The 18,920-nt window shown below is 47.9% G+C and overlaps 1 protein-coding gene across 6 annotated transcripts in view; it reads left to right on the top strand.

The window, feature by feature from the left end:
• The window catches only part of SHANK2 (SH3 and multiple ankyrin repeat domains 2), a 695,443-nt gene that overhangs the window by 116,558 nt on the left and 559,965 nt on the right, over positions 1-18,920 (top strand). For all 6 annotated transcript variants that reach the window (XM_054662507.2, XM_054662506.2, XM_054662505.2 and 3 more), the window contains exon 4: positions 16,464-16,667. In XM_054662507.2, coding sequence (XP_054518482.2) covers positions 16,464-16,667 — 204 coding nt within the window. The remainder of the gene's footprint in view (positions 1-16,463; positions 16,668-18,920) is intronic.

Below are 18,920 nucleotides of genomic sequence, written 5' to 3'. Positions count from 1 at the left end.
AGGCCATGGTTGTATTTGATGGGCAGAGGTTTGGTACAGAGCATGTGACATCGTTTATATTTGAAAAGGGTAATCTTGGCCTCTCTGGTGAGAGGAGAAGGATTAGAAGAGATGGGGGCTCCAGGTAAATGGTGCTGGAGGCTGGGACCCTGGGAAGTGCAGGGAAAGCTGGAGACCCACAGACACTTCCCTGTGACAAAGCCAGTGGGGCTGTCCTGGAGAGAGGGTTTAAGATGTGAGGCCTGCGTCTTTGCAGTTTCTCAGCTCATGCCTGTAATCCCAGCACTTTGGGAGGCCGAGGCGGGCGGAGTATTTGAGGTCAAGAGTTTGTGACCAGCCTGGCCAACATGGTGAAACTCCATCTCTACTAAAGATACAAAAATTAGCCAGGTGTGGTGATGCACGCCTATAATCCCAGCTACTCAGGAGGCTGAAGCAAGAGAATTGCTTGAACCTGGGAGGTGGAGGTTGCAGTGAGCCGAGATCGTGCCATTGTACTCCAGCCTGGGCGACAGAGCAAGACTCCGTCTCAAAAAAAAAAAAAAAAATTGAGATGTAATATACATGCCATATAATTCACCCATTGGAAGTGTGCAAGTCGTTGGATTTTAGGAAATTCACGGATGAGTGAGCCCATCACCACTGTGAATCTCAGGAAGCTTCCATCCCCCCAAGAGGAAACCCCACCCCTGTTGGCAGTCACTTCCCCTTTCCACCTCTCTCCTCCCCAGATGCCTGCTCTGGCCATCGCCAGTGATGGGGTGGCACCGCACGTGGACTGAGAGGGAAGCCTTTTCTCAGTTCTTTGCCTCTCCTGCTGGAGATGAGCCCCTCCCCTCCCACCTGTGCTGTGTCCAGTGCCCACTCCAGGCCTCCTGCCACGGAGGAGCTTTCTGCACTGTCAAGTCACCCAGTCCACCGAGAAAGGTAAAAGCTCTTTTATCCACGAATGTAGCCGGGCGCAGTGGTGCACAACTGTAATCCCAGCTACTCAGAAGGCTCAGGCAGGGGGATCACCTGGGCAACGTAATGAGACCCCTTCGCTAAAAACAAAAAAAAACACATAGTTTTCCTTTGGGCTGCCCTTTCAGTTTCAGATGTTTTGTTCCAGAATGTTCTCTCCCAGCTGCTTGTTAGCTAAATGAAATTCTTCTGGGATTATAGACTTAATTAGAAGTTTAGGTATATGTGGCCTTGACATGAGCACATTTTCTGCCCTAAAAGAAAAGTCATCAAAAAGGACTTGGGCAGAAGATGGTAACATGATAATGGTCTTTATTCAAAAACTTTGAGTCCATGGAGTGTGGCCCAACACTGACTCCAGCCTAACCAGGGAGGCCCCCTAGACCACCCCTCCACTCTACGCTTCCACCCACCTACCCACCCATCCCCTGACCCTCCAATCCATCCACATCCCCCCTCCACTCACTCATCCGTCTATCTATCCATCCAGCCAGCCAGCCTGCCTGCCTGTCTGCCTGCCATCCATCCGTCCGTCCATCCGTCTGTCTCTCCCTCCCTCCCTCCCTCCGTCCGTCTGTCTTTCCGTCCCTCCCTCCCTCCATCTGTCCATCCATCCTTCCCTCCATCTGTGCATCCACCCAGCCACCCACCTACCCAGCCAGCCAGCCAGCCAGCCAGCCATCCAGCCATCCATCCATGCATCCACCCAGCCACCCACCTACCCAGCCAGCCAGCCAGCCAGCCAGCCAGCCAGCCAGCCGGCCGGCCATCCATCCATCCATCCATCTGTGCATCCACCCAGCCGCCCACCTACCCAGCCACCCACCTACCCAGCCACCCATCCATGCATCCACTCATCCTCCTACTCACCTCACCCCTCCCTCCCTCCCTCCATCCACTCATTCACCCATCTATCCATTCTCTTGATTATAGAAATACATGGTTAGGATCTTTGGTCTCCACTTTGAGTAGCCTCGCCATGTCCTTTGTAGTATGCATTTGGATTACCTCTTGGGGAGGTAGAAGGCATGGAATCTGATTGTGGTTTCATTAACTGGTTGCTAAGACCAAAGAGAGTGCTGCTCCCCAGCCCCTCAGCCTTCCCTCTGCCTCCACTGTCTCTGTAATACAACAATGAAAACTAGCCTGCCTGTCCTTAAGAGGAGTGGTTTACACTTGACTATTTTAGTCAAGAAACTGGTGAGTTACAAATTGTTTAGAAAAAAAGGGAAGGCCGTGGGGCCCTCCAGTGAAAGTTGCCATGGAAAGTCAAGCCTTGATCATATTGGTTATTATTCACGTCACAGGGCATCCTCGATAAAGGCAGAGAAGGACTTTGTTTTCTTACACGTCATTTAAAGCAAATATAGTAAGGATTATATGTGGACCCTTCCTCTGTTATGTATTGGGTTCGTGCTTTATATATGGGAGAGATTGGCCCAGTTTGCAGGGTCTCCGTAGCCTGCACATAAAACGTCTGACTTGAGGTGCTCTTCATCGTTGGCTTAGAGTTAATGCCTACTTAAATCTCATGGAGAAAACAATGTACGGGAAAAGTGACTTTGGTCTGGAATTACTACAAGTTCTGTAGCAAAGCTCTGTAAATCCCACAGTGTAGGGGGAGTATTGTGGTTTGGGGCCATGCTGGTGAGGAGCAGCCGTCCCCTCTTTGCTGGCATCCCAAGCTGGTAAGGCTTATCCAGAGGGTGGCAATACCAGGGCCGCAGATCATCAGTTTTTACTTTTCTGTGTTAAATCCAAGGGTGAGGCTTTTTTCCAGCATCTTTGCTCTGAGGTTGGACCTGGGCGATTCCTCCAGCCTGGCTCCGACTCTCTCTCCCCGCCAGCCTCCACCCTTCCCTCGCTGCTCTCCCTTCTGGGCGGACAAGGCCTCCCACACCACAGCTTCTGAGCAGCATCTGCATCCCGGCAGCAGCCTCACCTGCCTCTGTGGCCTCGTCGCTAATCCACTTTCTGACCTCCTGCTGGCTTAATCTTCCTGACTCATGGCTCCGTCTGTGTGCTGCCAGGATCGAGTTGGACTCATTAGCTCGGCCTCAGGGACCCCCTTAATCCCTGCTCCTCCTCTTGCAGCTGTGTGGCTCTGGGAATGATCTGGCATTTTTGGAGCATTCCTCTTTCAGCCTGGGGGTGCTAATGCTGCCTCCCGGAGAACATAAGGAAGAGATGATGTGTTTAACATGCTTACGAGCCAGGCTATGGGCGCATAGTAAGTGTTTTGTGTCTGCAGTCAGGACTTTTTAATTATAACCCCCCCTCCATGGCTGTCTATTACTTCACTTCAATTTATTGCTTCTAAAGGGACTTCTCTGGCCAGCATCTGATCTCTGCTTTACAACGGCTCTGCCTGAAATCATGGCTATGAAAAGAGGAAGATTAAGTCACCCCCAAGGAGTCCATGGACCACTGGCAGAACCAAGCAGTGTCTCCCAGGTTAGCATCACCTTGACAATAGCAGAGACAGACAGGCAGCCTCTTACTAATCGCCTGGAGATACAGTCTGCCCACCACTTCGCCACCGCATCCAGCGGCTGCCATGAAGCTTTCACTGTGCGAAAAATGTTCTGATTGGAAAAACGAATCCACAGCTCCGTTACCCTTTATTGGCGTTTAAACATGCAGAAGCACTAAGCCTGACTCTTGGACCTCAGCAACCCCCGACTAGGCTGTCCTTCTGAGTCGAGGTCACCCCGCATTTCCCTGTTCCATTGACATGTCTGATTTCAGCTTCGTGTGTTACCCGTGCCGGGGTTTTAGTGTTTGCCACCACGAGCACCAGCCCAATGGGCCTCTGTCCGCAGTAAGAAGTATTATTTTTTTTGGATAACTGCATTTGGGAATAAACCAATTGTAGTTTGGGGTGACCTTGATGTTGGTTATTTGTCGGAGGCATGCAAGTACACGGATTGCAGGTGAACAGCTATCAAAGACCCGAAGACGCCTGCGCGCACCTTTCCGTGGCCCTGCCAAGCTTGTGTTTATGACGGGTCCTTAAAAATGCATCATGCAGAACTTGATGATGACAGAAACCGTAACTGCAGAGGAAATTCTGAATGTGAAATGCGCTTCTTTGTAATGAATGACGTGCTCAGAAACTTGGAGTTTTTTCCGGCTTTCCTAAGTTCTTGCTGAACGCTGCTTACACGCGTTTGCAGAGCTGGCATCTTGATCATCCCCGGGGTCTGCGTTTCTGGCTCCAGATCCTGAATAGGGAATGTCCCCGTGGGGCCACGACCTGAGATGCTCTGGCATTTCCTCCCCCTTGTTCTCTTGGCTTTTCCTGGGCTCCTTGGGTAGAAGTCAAGAGGAAGGTGGATGTAAGTCTCATCTGAGGAAGGTGAGTTAGCAGATGCCGTAAAGGTGGAGGTCCCTGAATCCATCTGTGTAATCCAAGCCTCGTTGTAGATGGCCCTTTCCACAGCCTTCAGATAACCCATGGCAATAAGACCTATTTTATATGGTATAATATTTACCATTTTCTCAAGCTTTGTCTAGACACTCCCTTGCCCTCACTACAATCTTCCAAAATCACCCGTCATCATCGCCATTTTACAGGGCCCAAAACAGATTTGGAAAGCAATTTAGTCTCTCACAGGAAACTCTTCTTGCTACATTGCTGTAAATCAAAACAGCCTTGCCCAAGAAGCTCCAGTGACCCTGGCAGGCCAGATGCTTTTCGGCGCTGGTTTGCTGCTCCACCATTGTTTATGTGTCTTACTCAGCAGTGCGGACGTGTCCCACCACAGGCAGGTGGTGGCCCTCGGTAGGTTGCGGAGACTCGCCCCGTGGTCATTCAGTGTTGTGGGCTAAGTCTCTCCCCCACCAAAATTTCTATATCGAATGAAGTCGTAGCCCAGGACCTCAGAATGAGACTTTATTTGGAGATTGGGTCTTTACAGAGGCAATCAAGTTAAATGAAGTTGTTAGAGTGGGCCTTGATCCCATCGGACTGGAGTCCTTATGAGAAGAGGAGGTGAGGACGCAGACACGCACAGAGGGACAACCACCTGGGGACACACAGAAGGTGGCCGTCTGCAAGCCAGGAAGAGAGGCCTCCGGAGGAACCAGCCCTGCAGACATCTTGATCTCAGACTTATGGCTTCCAGAATGGGAGACAATAAATGTCTGCGGTTTAAGCAGCCTGTTCTGTGGTGCTTTGCCACAGCAGCCCGAGTGACTCATAACTCAGCGTAAGTGGCAGACTCAGGCCAAACACAGCTGCCTCTGCCTGTCTCCAGTGCCCGCGTTCTGCCCACAGTCCAGTAGTCTCAGTTCTTAGCCTCTCACCTTGCAGAATACTTGTAACTCATGTGAACCAAGTGTGAGTGACCTTCCCTCACTGTCTCCATTTTTTCTTTTGTTTTGTTTTGAGTCAGGGTCTTGCTCTGTCACCCAGGCTGGAATGCAGTGGTGCAATCATAGTTCACTGCAGCCTCAACCTCCCAGCTCAAGGGACCCTTCTATCTCAGCCTCCAGAGTAGCTGGGACTGCAGACACGTACCACCATGCCTGGCTAATTTTTTAAAATTTTCATTTTTCGTAGAGACGGTTTCCCTATGTTGCCTCGCCTGCTCTTTGGTTTTGATTTGAGCTTGACCATGAACTGTACTAAGAGGGGTGTAGATGTATCACTCTGTTCAACAGCATGGCCAACCCTAGCTCTGTAACTTACAGCTCTGCAGACCTCGGTGGCGTAGCCTCCCCTCGCCAGAATCATTGCTGTAGTTAATGGTCTGCACAGTCCACTGAGTACAAGCAAGACTCAGTAGGCAGAAACTCCCGTCAGCCCCGCTGTGAAGTCCAGACCTTTCTTGACTGTTGGATGATACTACCCAGGAGTGTTCCATGTCTGGAATGTTGATCCAATGCTGTTCAATGCCATCCACGTTTACTAGCTTTGGTTTGGTTATGCAAAGAAAAAGACAGAAATGGCCGGGCACAGTGGTTCATGCCTATAATCCCAGCACTTTGGGAGGCCAAGGCGGATGGATCATGGAGTCAAGAGATCAAGACCATCCTGGTCAACATGGTGAAACCCTGTCTCTACTAAAAATACAAAAATTAGCCGGGCGTGGTGGTGGGCACCTGTAGTCCCAGCTACTCCAGAGGCTGAGGCAAGAGAATTGCTTGAACCCAGGAGGTGGAGGTTGCAGTGAGCTGAGATTGCACCACTGCACTCCAGCCTGGCGAAAGAATGAGACTCTGACTCAAAGAAACCCCTGTCCTCAGGCAGCTCGGGCTGGGGCAGGGAGGAGCACTTAACTGGCTGGACGTTGCAGTGGTGCTGAGACAGATGTCGGGGGAGAGAGAGATGGGGAGAAGTACGAGGGACGGGAAGATGTGGATGGTTCATCTGTGCTAGGACACAGCTCCCTTTTGTGGCTGAGGGCCTTTGTGGTATGAAGGGAACTTAGAGAGAGCTGAGGCTGGCCTGAAGAAGTCCTGAGAACTTTCCGGGATCGGTGTGTACATTATCGCAAGGCTGGTGTCAGCCACAAACTCCGTCTCCACAGCTCCTGACCATGTCAGCCCCTGTCCCACTCCATCACCACCCAGGTCTCATGCTGTATGTACTGCCTTTCTGGAGATAAGGGAGAAGACAGCCTGGTTTGTGTCTCAGAGATCTCGTTACATCCATTTGCAGGTTTTCTGTGTCTTGAGCCCCTTGGGCCAGGCACGCAGCAGGTTTCGGAAGGATCTGGACATCACAGCCTTTAGGAGATTGAGTGACAGAGGGACCAACTCCTGCCTGCCAGTTAGGAGAGAGTGAGGAGTGAGGAGAAACATCCTAAGGCAAAATATGAAACTCAGCACTGCTCCCACCTTCCTGGGAGACAGGAAATGCAAGGTGAAGAGGCCGAGACTCATGGGCCAGATAGGAAAGGGAGCAAGGCCAGTCAGCTGGCCTGAGGGCCGTGGGCAGTCGGAGCAGCTCCTTGTGTTCCCACCCAAGGTGCCCAGTGGTCAGCTCAGCCTGCAGGAGGCCAGGGAGGTGACATCGTGAGACCTCGGCCCCGGTGGAAAGGATGAGTGGGGCTCCAGCCGGCAGACGCGGAGAGGATGGCTGGTCCACCAGAGGCTGGGGCGCGGGGTTGTATGCAGCCTGGAAGGTCTGAACAAAGGGAATATGTCTTCTGATCCAGAAATGACCTGAACATCAACATCTTCTTCAGTATTCTCAATGACTTACATAACAGGCATATCTTAGAGATAGTGAGTCTGGTTCCAGACCACTGCAGTAAAATGAATCTTGCAATAAAATGAGGCACACACATTTTTTGGTTTCCCAATGCACATTAAAGTTATATTTATACTCTATGTAGTCTATTAAGTATGTAATAACATCATGTCTAAAAAAGCAGTGTATATACCCTAATTAAAAAATACTTTGTTAAAAATACTTAAGAATCACCTGCATCTTCAGTGGCCTGTAATGTTTTTGTTGGTGGAGTGTCTTGCCTCATGTTGATGGCTGCCGACTGATCAGAGTGGTGGTTGCTGAAGGTTGGGGTGGCTGTGGCAATTCCATAAAATAAGACAGCAAAGAAGTTTGCTGCATTAATTGACTCACGAATGATTTCTCTGTAGCATGCAATGCTGTTTGATAGCATTTTACCCACAGTAAAACTTATTTCAAAATTGGATGAAATCTTCTCAAACCCTGCACCGCTTTATCCACTGAGTTTATGGAATATTCTAGATCCTGTGTGGACATTTCAACAGTGTTCATAGCATCTTCACCAGGAGTAGATTCCATCTCGGGAAACCACTTCCTCTGCTCATCCCAAAGAGGCAACTCCTCATCCATTCAAGTTTTATCATGAGATTAGCAGCAATTCAGTCCCATCATCAGCCCCACTTCTAATTCCAGTTCTCTTGCTATTTCCACATCTGCAGTTCCTTCCTCCACCGAAGGCTTGAATCCCTCAAAGTCATCCATGAGAGTTGGAATCAACTTCTTCCAAACTTAATGTTGATATTTTCACCTCCACTTATGAATCGTGAATATTCTTAGCTGGGCGCGGTGGCTCAAGCCTGTAGTCCCAGCACTTTGGGAGGCCGAGGCGGGAAGATCACGAGGTTAGGAGATCGAGATCATCCTGGCTAACGGTGAAACCCTGTCTCTACTAAAAATACAAAAAATTGGCTGGGTGGGGTGGTGGGCACCTGTAGTCCCAGCCACTCAGGAGGCTGAGGTGGGAGGCGGAGGTTGTGGTGAACCAAGATTGCCCCACTGCACTTCAGCCTGGGTGACAGAATGAGACTCCATCTCAAAAAAAAAAAAAAAAAAAAAAAAAAGTCGTTTATGAGGGTTGGAATCAACTTCTTCCAAACTTAATGTTGACATTTCCACCTCCTCTTATGAAACATGAATATTCTTAATGGCATCTGGAATGCTAAATTCTTTCCAGAAGGTTTCAGTTGACTTGGCTTTGCCCAGCTCCATCTGAGGAATCTGTGGCAGCTATAGTCTTACAAGATATATTGTTAAATAATAAGACTTGAAAGTCGAAATTAATCCTTAATCCATGGACTGCAAAATGGATATTGTGTATGCAAGCATGAAAACGTTTATCTCCTTGTACATCTCCATCAGCGCTCTTGAGTGACCAGGTACATTGTCAAGGAGCAGTAATATTTGGAAAAGAATCTCTTTTTCTGAGCATTAGGTCTCAACAGTGGGCTTACAATATTCAGTAACATGTGCTGTAAACAGATGTGCTGTCATCCAGGCTTTGTTGTTCCATTTATAGAGCACAGATAGAGTTAATTTAGTATAATTCTTTTTTTTTTTTTTTTTTTTTTTGAGACGGAGTCTCACTCTGTCACCAGGCTGGAGTGCAGTGGCATGATCTCGGCTCACTGCAACATCTTGTTCCTGGGTTCTAGCAATTCTCCTGCCTCAGCCTCCCAAGTAGCTGGGACTACAGGTGCCTGCCACCACACCCAGCTAATTTTTGTATTTTTAGTAGAGTTGGGGTTCCACCATGTTGGCCAGGCTGGTCTCTGTCTCTTGACCTCATGATCCGCCCACCTTGGCCTCCTAAAGTGCTGGGATTACAGGCGTGAGCCACCGCACCCGGCCGATTGATTTAGCATCATTCTTAAGGGCCCTCGGTTTTTTTGAATGATATATTAGCATAGGCTTCAACTTAAAGTCACCAGCTGCATTAGCCCCTAACAAGACAGCCTGTCCTTTGAAGCTTTTAAGCCAGATGTTGACTTCTTGTCTCTAGCTATGAAAGTCCTAGATGCCATCTTCTTTCAATAGAAGACTGTCTTGTCTACATTGAAAATCTGTTGTTTAGTGTGCCGCCTTCATCAATGATCTGAGCGAGATCTTCTGGAGAACTTGCTGCAGCTTCTCCATCAGCACTTGCTGCTTCACCTCACACTTTCCTGTTATGGAGATGGCTTCTTTCCTTCAACCTCATGAATAAACCTCTGCTGGTTTCCAGCCTTTCTCCTGCAGCTTCCTCACCTCTCTCAGCCTTCAGAGAATTGAAGAGAGTCAGAGCCTTGCTCTGGATGAGGCTTTGGTTTAAATGAATGTTGTGACCGTCTTGATCATCAAAGTTTGGCGACTCAAACCTTCTCCCTATCAGCACCAAGGCCTGTTTCACTTACCATTTGCGTGTTCACTGGAGTGGCCCTTCTAATTTCCTTCAGGAACATTTTGTTTGCATTCACATGATGGCTTACTGTTTGGTGCTGGAGGCCTCACTTTTGGCCTGACTCAGCTTTCAACATGCCTTCCTTACTAAGCTTAATCACTCCTAGCTTTTGATTTAAAATGAGAGATGTGTGACTCTTCCTTTCACTTGGACACGTAGGGGCTACTGTAGGGTTATTACTTGACCTAATTTCAATATTATTGTTTCTCGGGGCATAGGGAGGCCCAAGGAGAGGGAGAGAGGTGGGAGAATAGCTGGTCAGTGGAACAGTCAGAACACACAGAACTTTTATTAAGTTTCCTATCTTATGTGGGTGTGGTTCATGCCACCCCAGAACAATGACAATAGTAACATCAAAGATCACTGACCACAGATCATCCTAACAGATATAATAATTATGAGAAATTTGACAGTGCAAGAATTACTCAAATGTGACAGAGATATGAAGTGAGCGTGTGCTGTTGGAGAAATAATGCCGATAGATTTTCTCGTTGCGGAGTTGCTGCAAACCTCCAATTTGCAAAAACACCTTCTCTGTGAAGCTCAATAAAGCAAGTGAAATAGAATGGGATATGCCTCTAATTTATGTTTTGCCTGCACTAAGATTGGCGGTGGGTGTGTATAGAGAGGAACATCATCTATCACTTGAATAGCAAGAACTCGGGAGATTGGGAGATTTGACTTGGGTTTAAACCAAACCTCTACTGCTTTCTAGAAGTGTGACCTTGGGGTAGTTACTTGGAGTCTCTGAGGCTCAGCTTCTTTATCTAGAGAATGAGAATAATATTATTATATAAACAGTAATAATAATATTATACAAAAAGTAATAATATCCACTTAGGGTTGTGGTGAAGGTGATAAGGTTAGCATAATTTCTGGCTTATTAGGATTCAATACATGGTAATCATCACTGTGTCATGGTTATCATTATCACTGTCATCACCATCATCTTCATCATCACCACTACTGTCATCATTGCAGTGACCACTGTCATCACCATCATCATCCTCATTATGATCACCATCACTATCATCATGATTGTCACCATCACCATCATCATTACTACCATCCCCTTCACCAACATCACCATTATCACTATCATCATACCATCATTGTCACCATTATCGTCACCATCACCACCACCATCATCACCATTATCACTATCATACCATCATTGTCACCATTATCGTCACCATCATCACCACCATCATCACCATCACCTCCACCACCATCATCACTATCATAATACCATCATCACCATTATTATCACCATCACCATCATCACCACCATTCTCATAATCACCATTATTATCACCATTATCACCATCACCATCATCACCGCCATCCTCATAATCACCACTCTCATCACCACTACCATCCCCATCACCAGCATCATCACCGTTATCACTACGATCATACCATCATTATCATCATCAGCATCACCATCATCATCACCATCACCATGATCGCTATCATAATACCATCATTATCACCATTATTGTCACCATCACCATCATCACCACCATCCTCATAATCACCACCATCACCATTATCACCATCACCATCATCACCATCATCAATCATCACCACTGCCATCCCCATCACCAACATCACCATTATCACTGTCATCATACCATCATTATCACCATTATCGTCACCACCATCATCACCATCACCATCATCACCATCACCATCATCACTATCGTAATACCATCATCACCATTATCACCATCAATCACCATCACCATCATGATCACTATCATCGCCATTACCAACATCTCCATCATCACCATTATCACCACCATCACTGCCACCACTACCACCACCATCATCACCATTACAACCACCCTCATCATCAGCATCACCACCATCATCATCATCCCCTCCCTGTAGACACTGAACTCTTTAAGGGGCTAGAGCACATCTTGGTCATCTTCGTGTCCTCTCACCCACTCCTGTCCTGGTGCTGGTATAGGACCCTGTGCACAGAAGATAGAAGCTCAAGGAGAAGAGAGGTGTTTCCTCCAGTTGGCCAGGGTTGGGACTTCCTATACACTGTTGTCTTTGCCATCCTTTCTGTACTATCTGTGAGTCATCTAACAAATCACTCACTCACTCAGAACATCTCTAACAAATTATAAAGGAATAGCCACCTCGCAGGGCTGTGGGGAGACCAGAATCTGATACTGTTCTCCTCAAGGAGAACTTGACATGACCAAGGCTCACACTGGTAACAGTGGGACCAGGAAGGGTCACTTAAGGCAGAAACTGTCTTGGGCCATCCACCTGCTAGACTCATCACTGTTCTACCTTTGCCTCCCTCCCTCTCCTTATGATGGGCCCTCAACCTGGAAGTCCTACCCCAGACTCGCATATCCCTCTGTGTTCCTGGGCAGCAGCCTATGATGCGCGCTCCTTACCAAGCAGCGTCACTTACTCCTTCCTCTGGGTCCCCAAGGGAGCTCGTGTTAGCATGGATTTTTACCTTTTCCATATTGTGTGACAGTTGAGTAGGTGTCTTTCCCCACTACAAATGGTGACCTCAGACTGGTTTGCTTCTTATTTATTGTCTTTGTGGCTCCCACATCATTCAGCCAGTGTCAGTCACCTGTACTGTGTCAGGCCTGCTCTTGGACCTGGGGTTTGCCTGATTGGACAGTGAGTCAATGATGGGTAAGTGAAGAATTGAAGTAGGATTCATCCAAAGTGTCTTCTGACGTCGTGGGCTTGCCGGGAGCTGGTGTGAACACGTGGGTGGCTCCCATCACGTATGGAGGGAGGGGAGCTCCCTGGGAGCTGGGAATGCTCGACCTGCTGAGTTCCGCTCTCAGAGATGATGCTGCTGCTGTTTTTTTGCTGCCACAATTAGTGGCAGGTGATTCACACGTTTATGAGTTCCCATGCCTGCCATAACCAACCACAGACTGGTGCCTTAAATCCCAGACACGTATTGTCTCAAATTCTGGAGGCTGGAAGTCCAAGATCAAGGGGTAGGCAAGGTTGGTTCCTTCTGAGGCTTGAGGGGGAATCTGTCCCAGATTCTCTACCTCTACCCCAGCTTCTGGGGGCTTACCAGAAATCTTAGCATTGCTGGGTTTGCAGATGGGACACACCAGTCTCTGCCTTCCCATTCACGTGGTCGTCTCCCCGTGTGCATGATGCCGTGTCCAGATTTTCTCTTTTTTTTAAAATTATACTTTAAGTTCTAGGGTACATGTGCACAACGTGCAGGTTTGTTACATATGTATGCATGTGCCTTGTTGGTTTGCTGTACCCATTAACTCGTCATTTACATTAGGTATTTCTCCTAATGCTATCCCTCCCCCAACCCCCCACACCAAGACAGGCCCCCATGTATGATGTTCCCCCGCCCTGTGTCCAAGTGTTCTCATTGTTCAATTCCCACCTATGAGTGAGAACATGCAGTGTTTGGTTTTCTGTCCTTGCGATAGTTTGCTCAGAATGATGGTTTCCAGCTTCATCCATGTCACTTCAAAGGACATGAACTCATTCTTTTTTATGGCTGCATAGTATTCCATGGTGTATATGTGCCACATTTTCTTAATCCAGTCTATCATTGATGGACATTTGGGTTGGTTCCAAGTCTTTGCTATTGTGAATAGTGCCGCAGTAAACATACGTGTGCATGTGTCTTTATAGTGGCATGATTTATAATCCTTTGGGTATATACCCAGTAATGGGATCACTGGGTCAAATGGTATTGCTAGTTCTAGATCCTTGAGGAATTGCCACACTGTCTTCCACAACAGTTGAACTAGTGTACACTCCTACCAACAGTGTAAAAGCATTCCTATTTCTTCACATCCTCTCCAGCACCTGTTGTTTCCTGACTTTTTAATGATCGCCATTCTAACTGGTGTGAGATGGTATCTCATTGTGGTTTTGATTTGCGTTTCTCTGATGACCAGTGATGATGAGCATTTTTTCATGTGTCTGTTGGCTGCATAAATGTCTTCTTTTGAAAAGTGTCTGTTCATATCCTTTGCCCACTTTTTGATGGGGTTGTTTGATTTTTTCTTATAAATTTGTTTAAGTTCTTTGTAGAAGAAACTGAATGCCTTCCTTACACCTTATACAAAAATTAATTCAAGATGGATTAAAGACTTAAATGTTAGACCTAAAACCATAAAAACACTAGAAGAAAACCTAGGCAGTACCATTCAGGACATAGGCATGGGCAAGGACTTCATGACTAAAACACCAAAAACAATGGCAACAAAAGCTAAAATAGACAAGTGGGATCTAATTAAACTCAAGAGCTTCTGCACAGCAAAAGAAACTACCATCAGAGTGAACAGGCAATCTACAGAATGGGAGAAAATTTTTGCAATCTATCCATCTGACAAAGGGCTAATATCCAGATTTACTCCCTTTTTAAGGACACAGTTATTGCATTAGGGTCCACCCTGCTCCTGTATGACATCATCTTAACTTGATTACGTCTGCAAAGATCCTATTCCCAAATAAATCACATTCATAGGGTATCGGCATTAGGACTTCAACATTTATTTAGAGGGGCACAGTTCAGCCCATAATAACATGTCTTATTTATATTCCGTTTGATCCTGACAGCAGCCCTGAAGTTAAGTAGTGGCTCTGATTTTCATGGGGGAATCAGAGGACTGCTGGGTGGGTGGGTTTCCCTAGGAATCAAGGTTGGTGTGCCCCACTGGGTTGCAAACCCAGGCTTTCCGACCTTTGAGCTCTTGCTCCTTCTAGATGATTCTCAAGGTGGTGCTCTTAGCATTTTCTGGAGCAGATGGTTCTTGCTTTGTGGGGTTGGCCCCCGTGCTGCACAGACACAGCATCCCCACCCTGTCCACAAATGACGGTGGACACCCATCTTTGCAATCACCTGCAGTGGCACAGAAGTCCCCTGAGAGGCAGTTTGGAGCCCTGTGCTCCTCCAAGGAATTGCCCCTTGGCTGAAGCTTCTCTGCAGGTGTCAGGGAGGGAGCCATGGGCTCTGTGGATGTTGGAGCTTGAATTGGAGGGGCCCAGAAGGATTCCTGCGACTGAAGGGTGAGTAGTGAGTGGCCCCACCTGGTCACACCTGATACAGCTTGTTTCTTGTGCCAGGAGTTTCCAGAGAGTCCTTGCTTAGCCAAGGATGGGGGAGGGTGCGGGTCTGGAAATCTTTCTGGAATAAACAACTGCCCCCACCCAGCCTCACAGCCCTGTGGGGAGCTTTGAGAGCCACACGTGAGCTCAGCCTTTGACATTGGAAGGGAGAAACAGGAGCTTTTGTGCACAGGGTCAGGTTTCCTGGCAGGGAGGACTCTGGCCGCCCACTGAACCCGGCCTCCTGTTGGCCGTCCCAGGATCATTTTCCTAGCAATGAGGAACTTACCCTCGGGCTGTCTTGGGAAGATGATAGGGCCTTTTGCTTTCTTGGGCACAAACCCACAGAATCCTCAGATAGAGAATTGGTTTGAGTCTTATATTCAATCAAACCTCCTTTTGTTCTGAACACTTTGACAGTGACAAAGTGAATTATTGAGCCCCTGCTGACAGCTGTTCAGTAGAATATAATTTTAATTCAACAAAAATTAGAAGTCATGGCTAGAAGTGTATTTGCCTGGCCTTTGCCTTTCCTGGCTCACTGGTGAGTCTCACAGAGGGGACCTGGGAACATGACCAAGTTGTTGTTATTTCAGTCCTCAGAGGTGCTATTATATGTTTGAAGTGTTGTGATTGGTTTGCAGGCCCTGTTGACACTATTTAACTTTGCAAAAATGAACTCTCATGGCAACTGATTTGATTTTCCATCAAATCGTTTTTCTGTAATTGCTTTCCTGTGTCCTTTGGGAGAGGTGATGACTGCATTTTTAAAGCTTTTGTGTTCAGAGTCAGCGTGGGTAGTATGAAAACTTTCTCGTCAGTGTGGTTATAAGACAAGGCTTCCACCGAATCTGAAATGCTAAAGAACGATCCATGTCAAAATTAAGTCACACTGAAATATGCGCGGGCTGTGGCTCTGAATGTGTGTTCTCCAGGACGGCAGCAGCAGTAGCACCTTGGGATTTGTCTGAGATGTAGGTTCTCAGGTCCCACCCAGACCTGCTGAATCAGACATTCTGTTAGGGAGACATAAGTGGGGTCTCTGACCTGTGTTTTTCAAAAGTTTGAGAAGTGCCATGCAAGTGAGAGAGGGCCCTGAGGCGACAGGTGATCATTGATGACCAAAAAGACACTATGAGGGCTAGAGAATTTTTTTTTTTTTTTTTTTTTTTTTTTGAGACAGAGTCTCGCCTTGTTGCCAGACTGGAGTGCAGTGGTGCAATCTCGGCTCACTGCAACCTGTAATTCCCTGGTTCAAGCGATTCTCCTGCCTCAGCCTCCAGAGTAGCTGGGATTACAGACACACGCCATCATGCCCAGCAAACTTTTGTATTTTTAGCAGAGATGGGGTTTCGCCATGTTGGCTAGGAAGGTCTCGATCTCCTGACCTTGTGATCTGCTTGCCTTGGCCTCCCAAAGTGGTGGGATGACAGGCGTGAGCCGCCGCACCCGGCCAGTGCTGGAGATTTGAGTTCATGGTGAGATCAAGGCCAAAGAGACCAATGCCTCGGTCTTTCCTTTTTCCCTTTTATATTTACCAAATGTCTGTGTCCCAGCAACCAGTAGGCTTTATTTTTCATCGTGAAAAGCCGTGGGTTCACTGCTCAGAGGAAGTGTCGGGAAGGGGTAGAAGCAGCTTTGCCTCTCTGACCACGCGCCCCACATAGGTGAATCAGGTAGCATCCTCTGTCACTCATCAGCTGTCTTTGTCCTTCCTGGCAGAAATGCATTCGATTTAACCCGGACGCCACGGTGTGGGTTGCAAAGCAGCGGATCCTGTGTACATTAACCCAGAGTTTGAAAGATGTCCTGAACTACGGCCTGTTCCAGCCGGCCAGCAACGGGCGCGACGGCAAGTTCCTGGATGAGGAGCGGCTCCTGCGCGAGTACCCACAGCCCGTGGGCGAGGGCGTTCCTTCCCTGGAGGTATATTTCAGCCCACGGTGCATGGACTGTGGTTGTGTCACAGCCTGGATGCCGTGGTGGGTTGGGGAGACATGGTGGTGGGGCGAGACCAATTCCATTTGCATTGGGAAATTATCCCCACATTTAAAAAATCAATCTGGGGACTTGAGGTTTGATATGGTTTGGCTCTGTGTCCCCACCGAAATCTCACCTCTAATTGTAATCCCCACATGTTGAGGGAGGGACCTGTAATCCCCATGTATTGAGGGAGGGAGGTGATTGGATCATAGCGGTTTCCCATGCTGTTCTCATGATAGTAAGTGAATTCTCACGAGATCTGATGGTTTTATTATAAGTGTCTGGAAGTTCCTCCTTTGCTGTTCTCTCTCTTGCTGCCTTGTGAAGAAGGTGCTTGCTTTCCCTTCGCCTTCTACCATGACTGTAATGTTCCTGAGGCCTCCGAAGCCATATGGAACTGTGAGTCAACTAAACCTCTTTCCTTTATAAATTAGCCAGTCTCAGGTATTTCTTTATAGCAGTGTGAAAATGGACTATTAAAAGGTTGCTTCTGATTTTGCCGTGAATCTCACACTGTTGTACAACTTTTATACATTTTTTTTTCACTACAGATTCAAAGAATCCCTGGAGAGAAATCTTGCTGTGAATAATAAACCGTGGGTCTGATTCAGGCTTTCATAACCAGGACCGTGGGCCCTGGGCACGGAGAACGGGGCTCCCCATGCTTCTCTGAGGGGTTTTAAATTTTTCCTTCCCAGCGCCTAATGGGTGGTGTATTTTCCTTCTCCACCTCTCCAGACACCAGCTGGATGTCAAGAATTAATTCAATTCTGACACTAACTACAAGTTTAAGGGCTCAGTCCCATAAGACTGCCCTCCAAAAACGTCAAGTCCCCAGGCCACCCACATTTCTGTCCCATTTGGCTGTGAACTAGGGGTTCCCACCACCCCCTTTTCGGGTTCTATCACTTGCTGGAGCAGCTCAGAGAACCTAAGAAGGCATTTTAACTGCTACCCCTGGCTTATTACAAAGTGTACAAATGCACAGCTGATGAAGAGGTGCACTAGGCGACGTTGGGAGGGCCCAGCGTGCAGGAGCTTCCGTCCCTGTGGAGTTGGGGATGCACCACCCTCCCAGCATGTGGATGTGTTTGCTGGCTCAGAAGCCCCCAGGCCCCATTGTTGAGGGATTTTTATGGAAGTTTCATTACATAGGCATTACATAGGATGAAATCACTGACCATGGTGATTGGACTCCATCCTGCCAGTCAGCAGGGCGACTGGGAGTCCTGACCCTCGAGTCATAGTCTGATCCTTCCGGCCACCAGCCCCCATCCTGGAAGCTACCTGGGAGTTGACAGTCATCTCATTAGTGCTCCAGAGATACTCTTATCACTGAGGACAGTCCAAGGGTTTTAGGAACTCTGCCAGGAGTCAGGCACAAAGAAGGAATTTTTAAATTACATCATATTCCTCGTGATAGTCTGTTCTTTCATTGCTATAAAGAAATAACTGGCTGGGTGAGGTGGCTCATGCCTGTAATCCCAGCACTTTGGGAGGCCGAGGAAGGTGGATCACCTGAGATCAGGAGTTCAAGATTAGCCTGGCCAACATGGTGAAACTCCAGCTCTACTAAAAATACAAAAATTAGCTAGGTGTGGTCATGTGTGCCTGTAATCCCAGCTACTCGGGAGGCTGAGGCAGGAGAATTGCTTGAACCCTTGAGGTGGAGGTTGCAGTGAGCCAAGATGGTGCCATTGCACTCCAGCCTGGGCGACAAGAGTGAAACTCTGTCTAAAACAACAACAACAACAAAAAAAACCTGAGGCTGGGTAAGAGAAAAGAGGTTTAATTGGCCCACGGTTCTGCAGGCTGTACAGAAAGTGTGGTGCCGGCATGGGCTCAGCATCGAGGCCTCAGGGAGCTTGTTCTCATGGCAGAAGGCGAAGCAGGAGCAGGTGTTAGGCAGCAAGAGGGGGTGTGAGAGCAAGCAGGGGAGGAGTAGTTCCTGGCTCCCCCGTGAACTAACAGAGCGAGAATTGACTGACTACCATGGGGAGGGCTCCAGGCCATTCAGGAGGGATCCGCCCCAGGACCCAAAGACCTCCCACCTGGCCCCACCTCCAACACCGGTGATCACATTTGAACATGAGGTTTGGAGGGGACACACGGTCAAACCATACCATTCTCCAATTCATCTCTGAGTCCTTGAGTAACAGGGTGGCTGTGACCATCCAGCTGTTCTCAACAGCACAG

Source organism: Pan troglodytes, chromosome 9, assembly GCF_028858775.2.
Source record: "Pan troglodytes isolate AG18354 chromosome 9, NHGRI_mPanTro3-v2.0_pri, whole genome shotgun sequence".
NCBI classification, from domain to species: domain Eukaryota; kingdom Metazoa; phylum Chordata; class Mammalia; order Primates; family Hominidae; genus Pan; species Pan troglodytes.
This window is presented reverse-complemented; position numbering and strand designations above follow the sequence as displayed.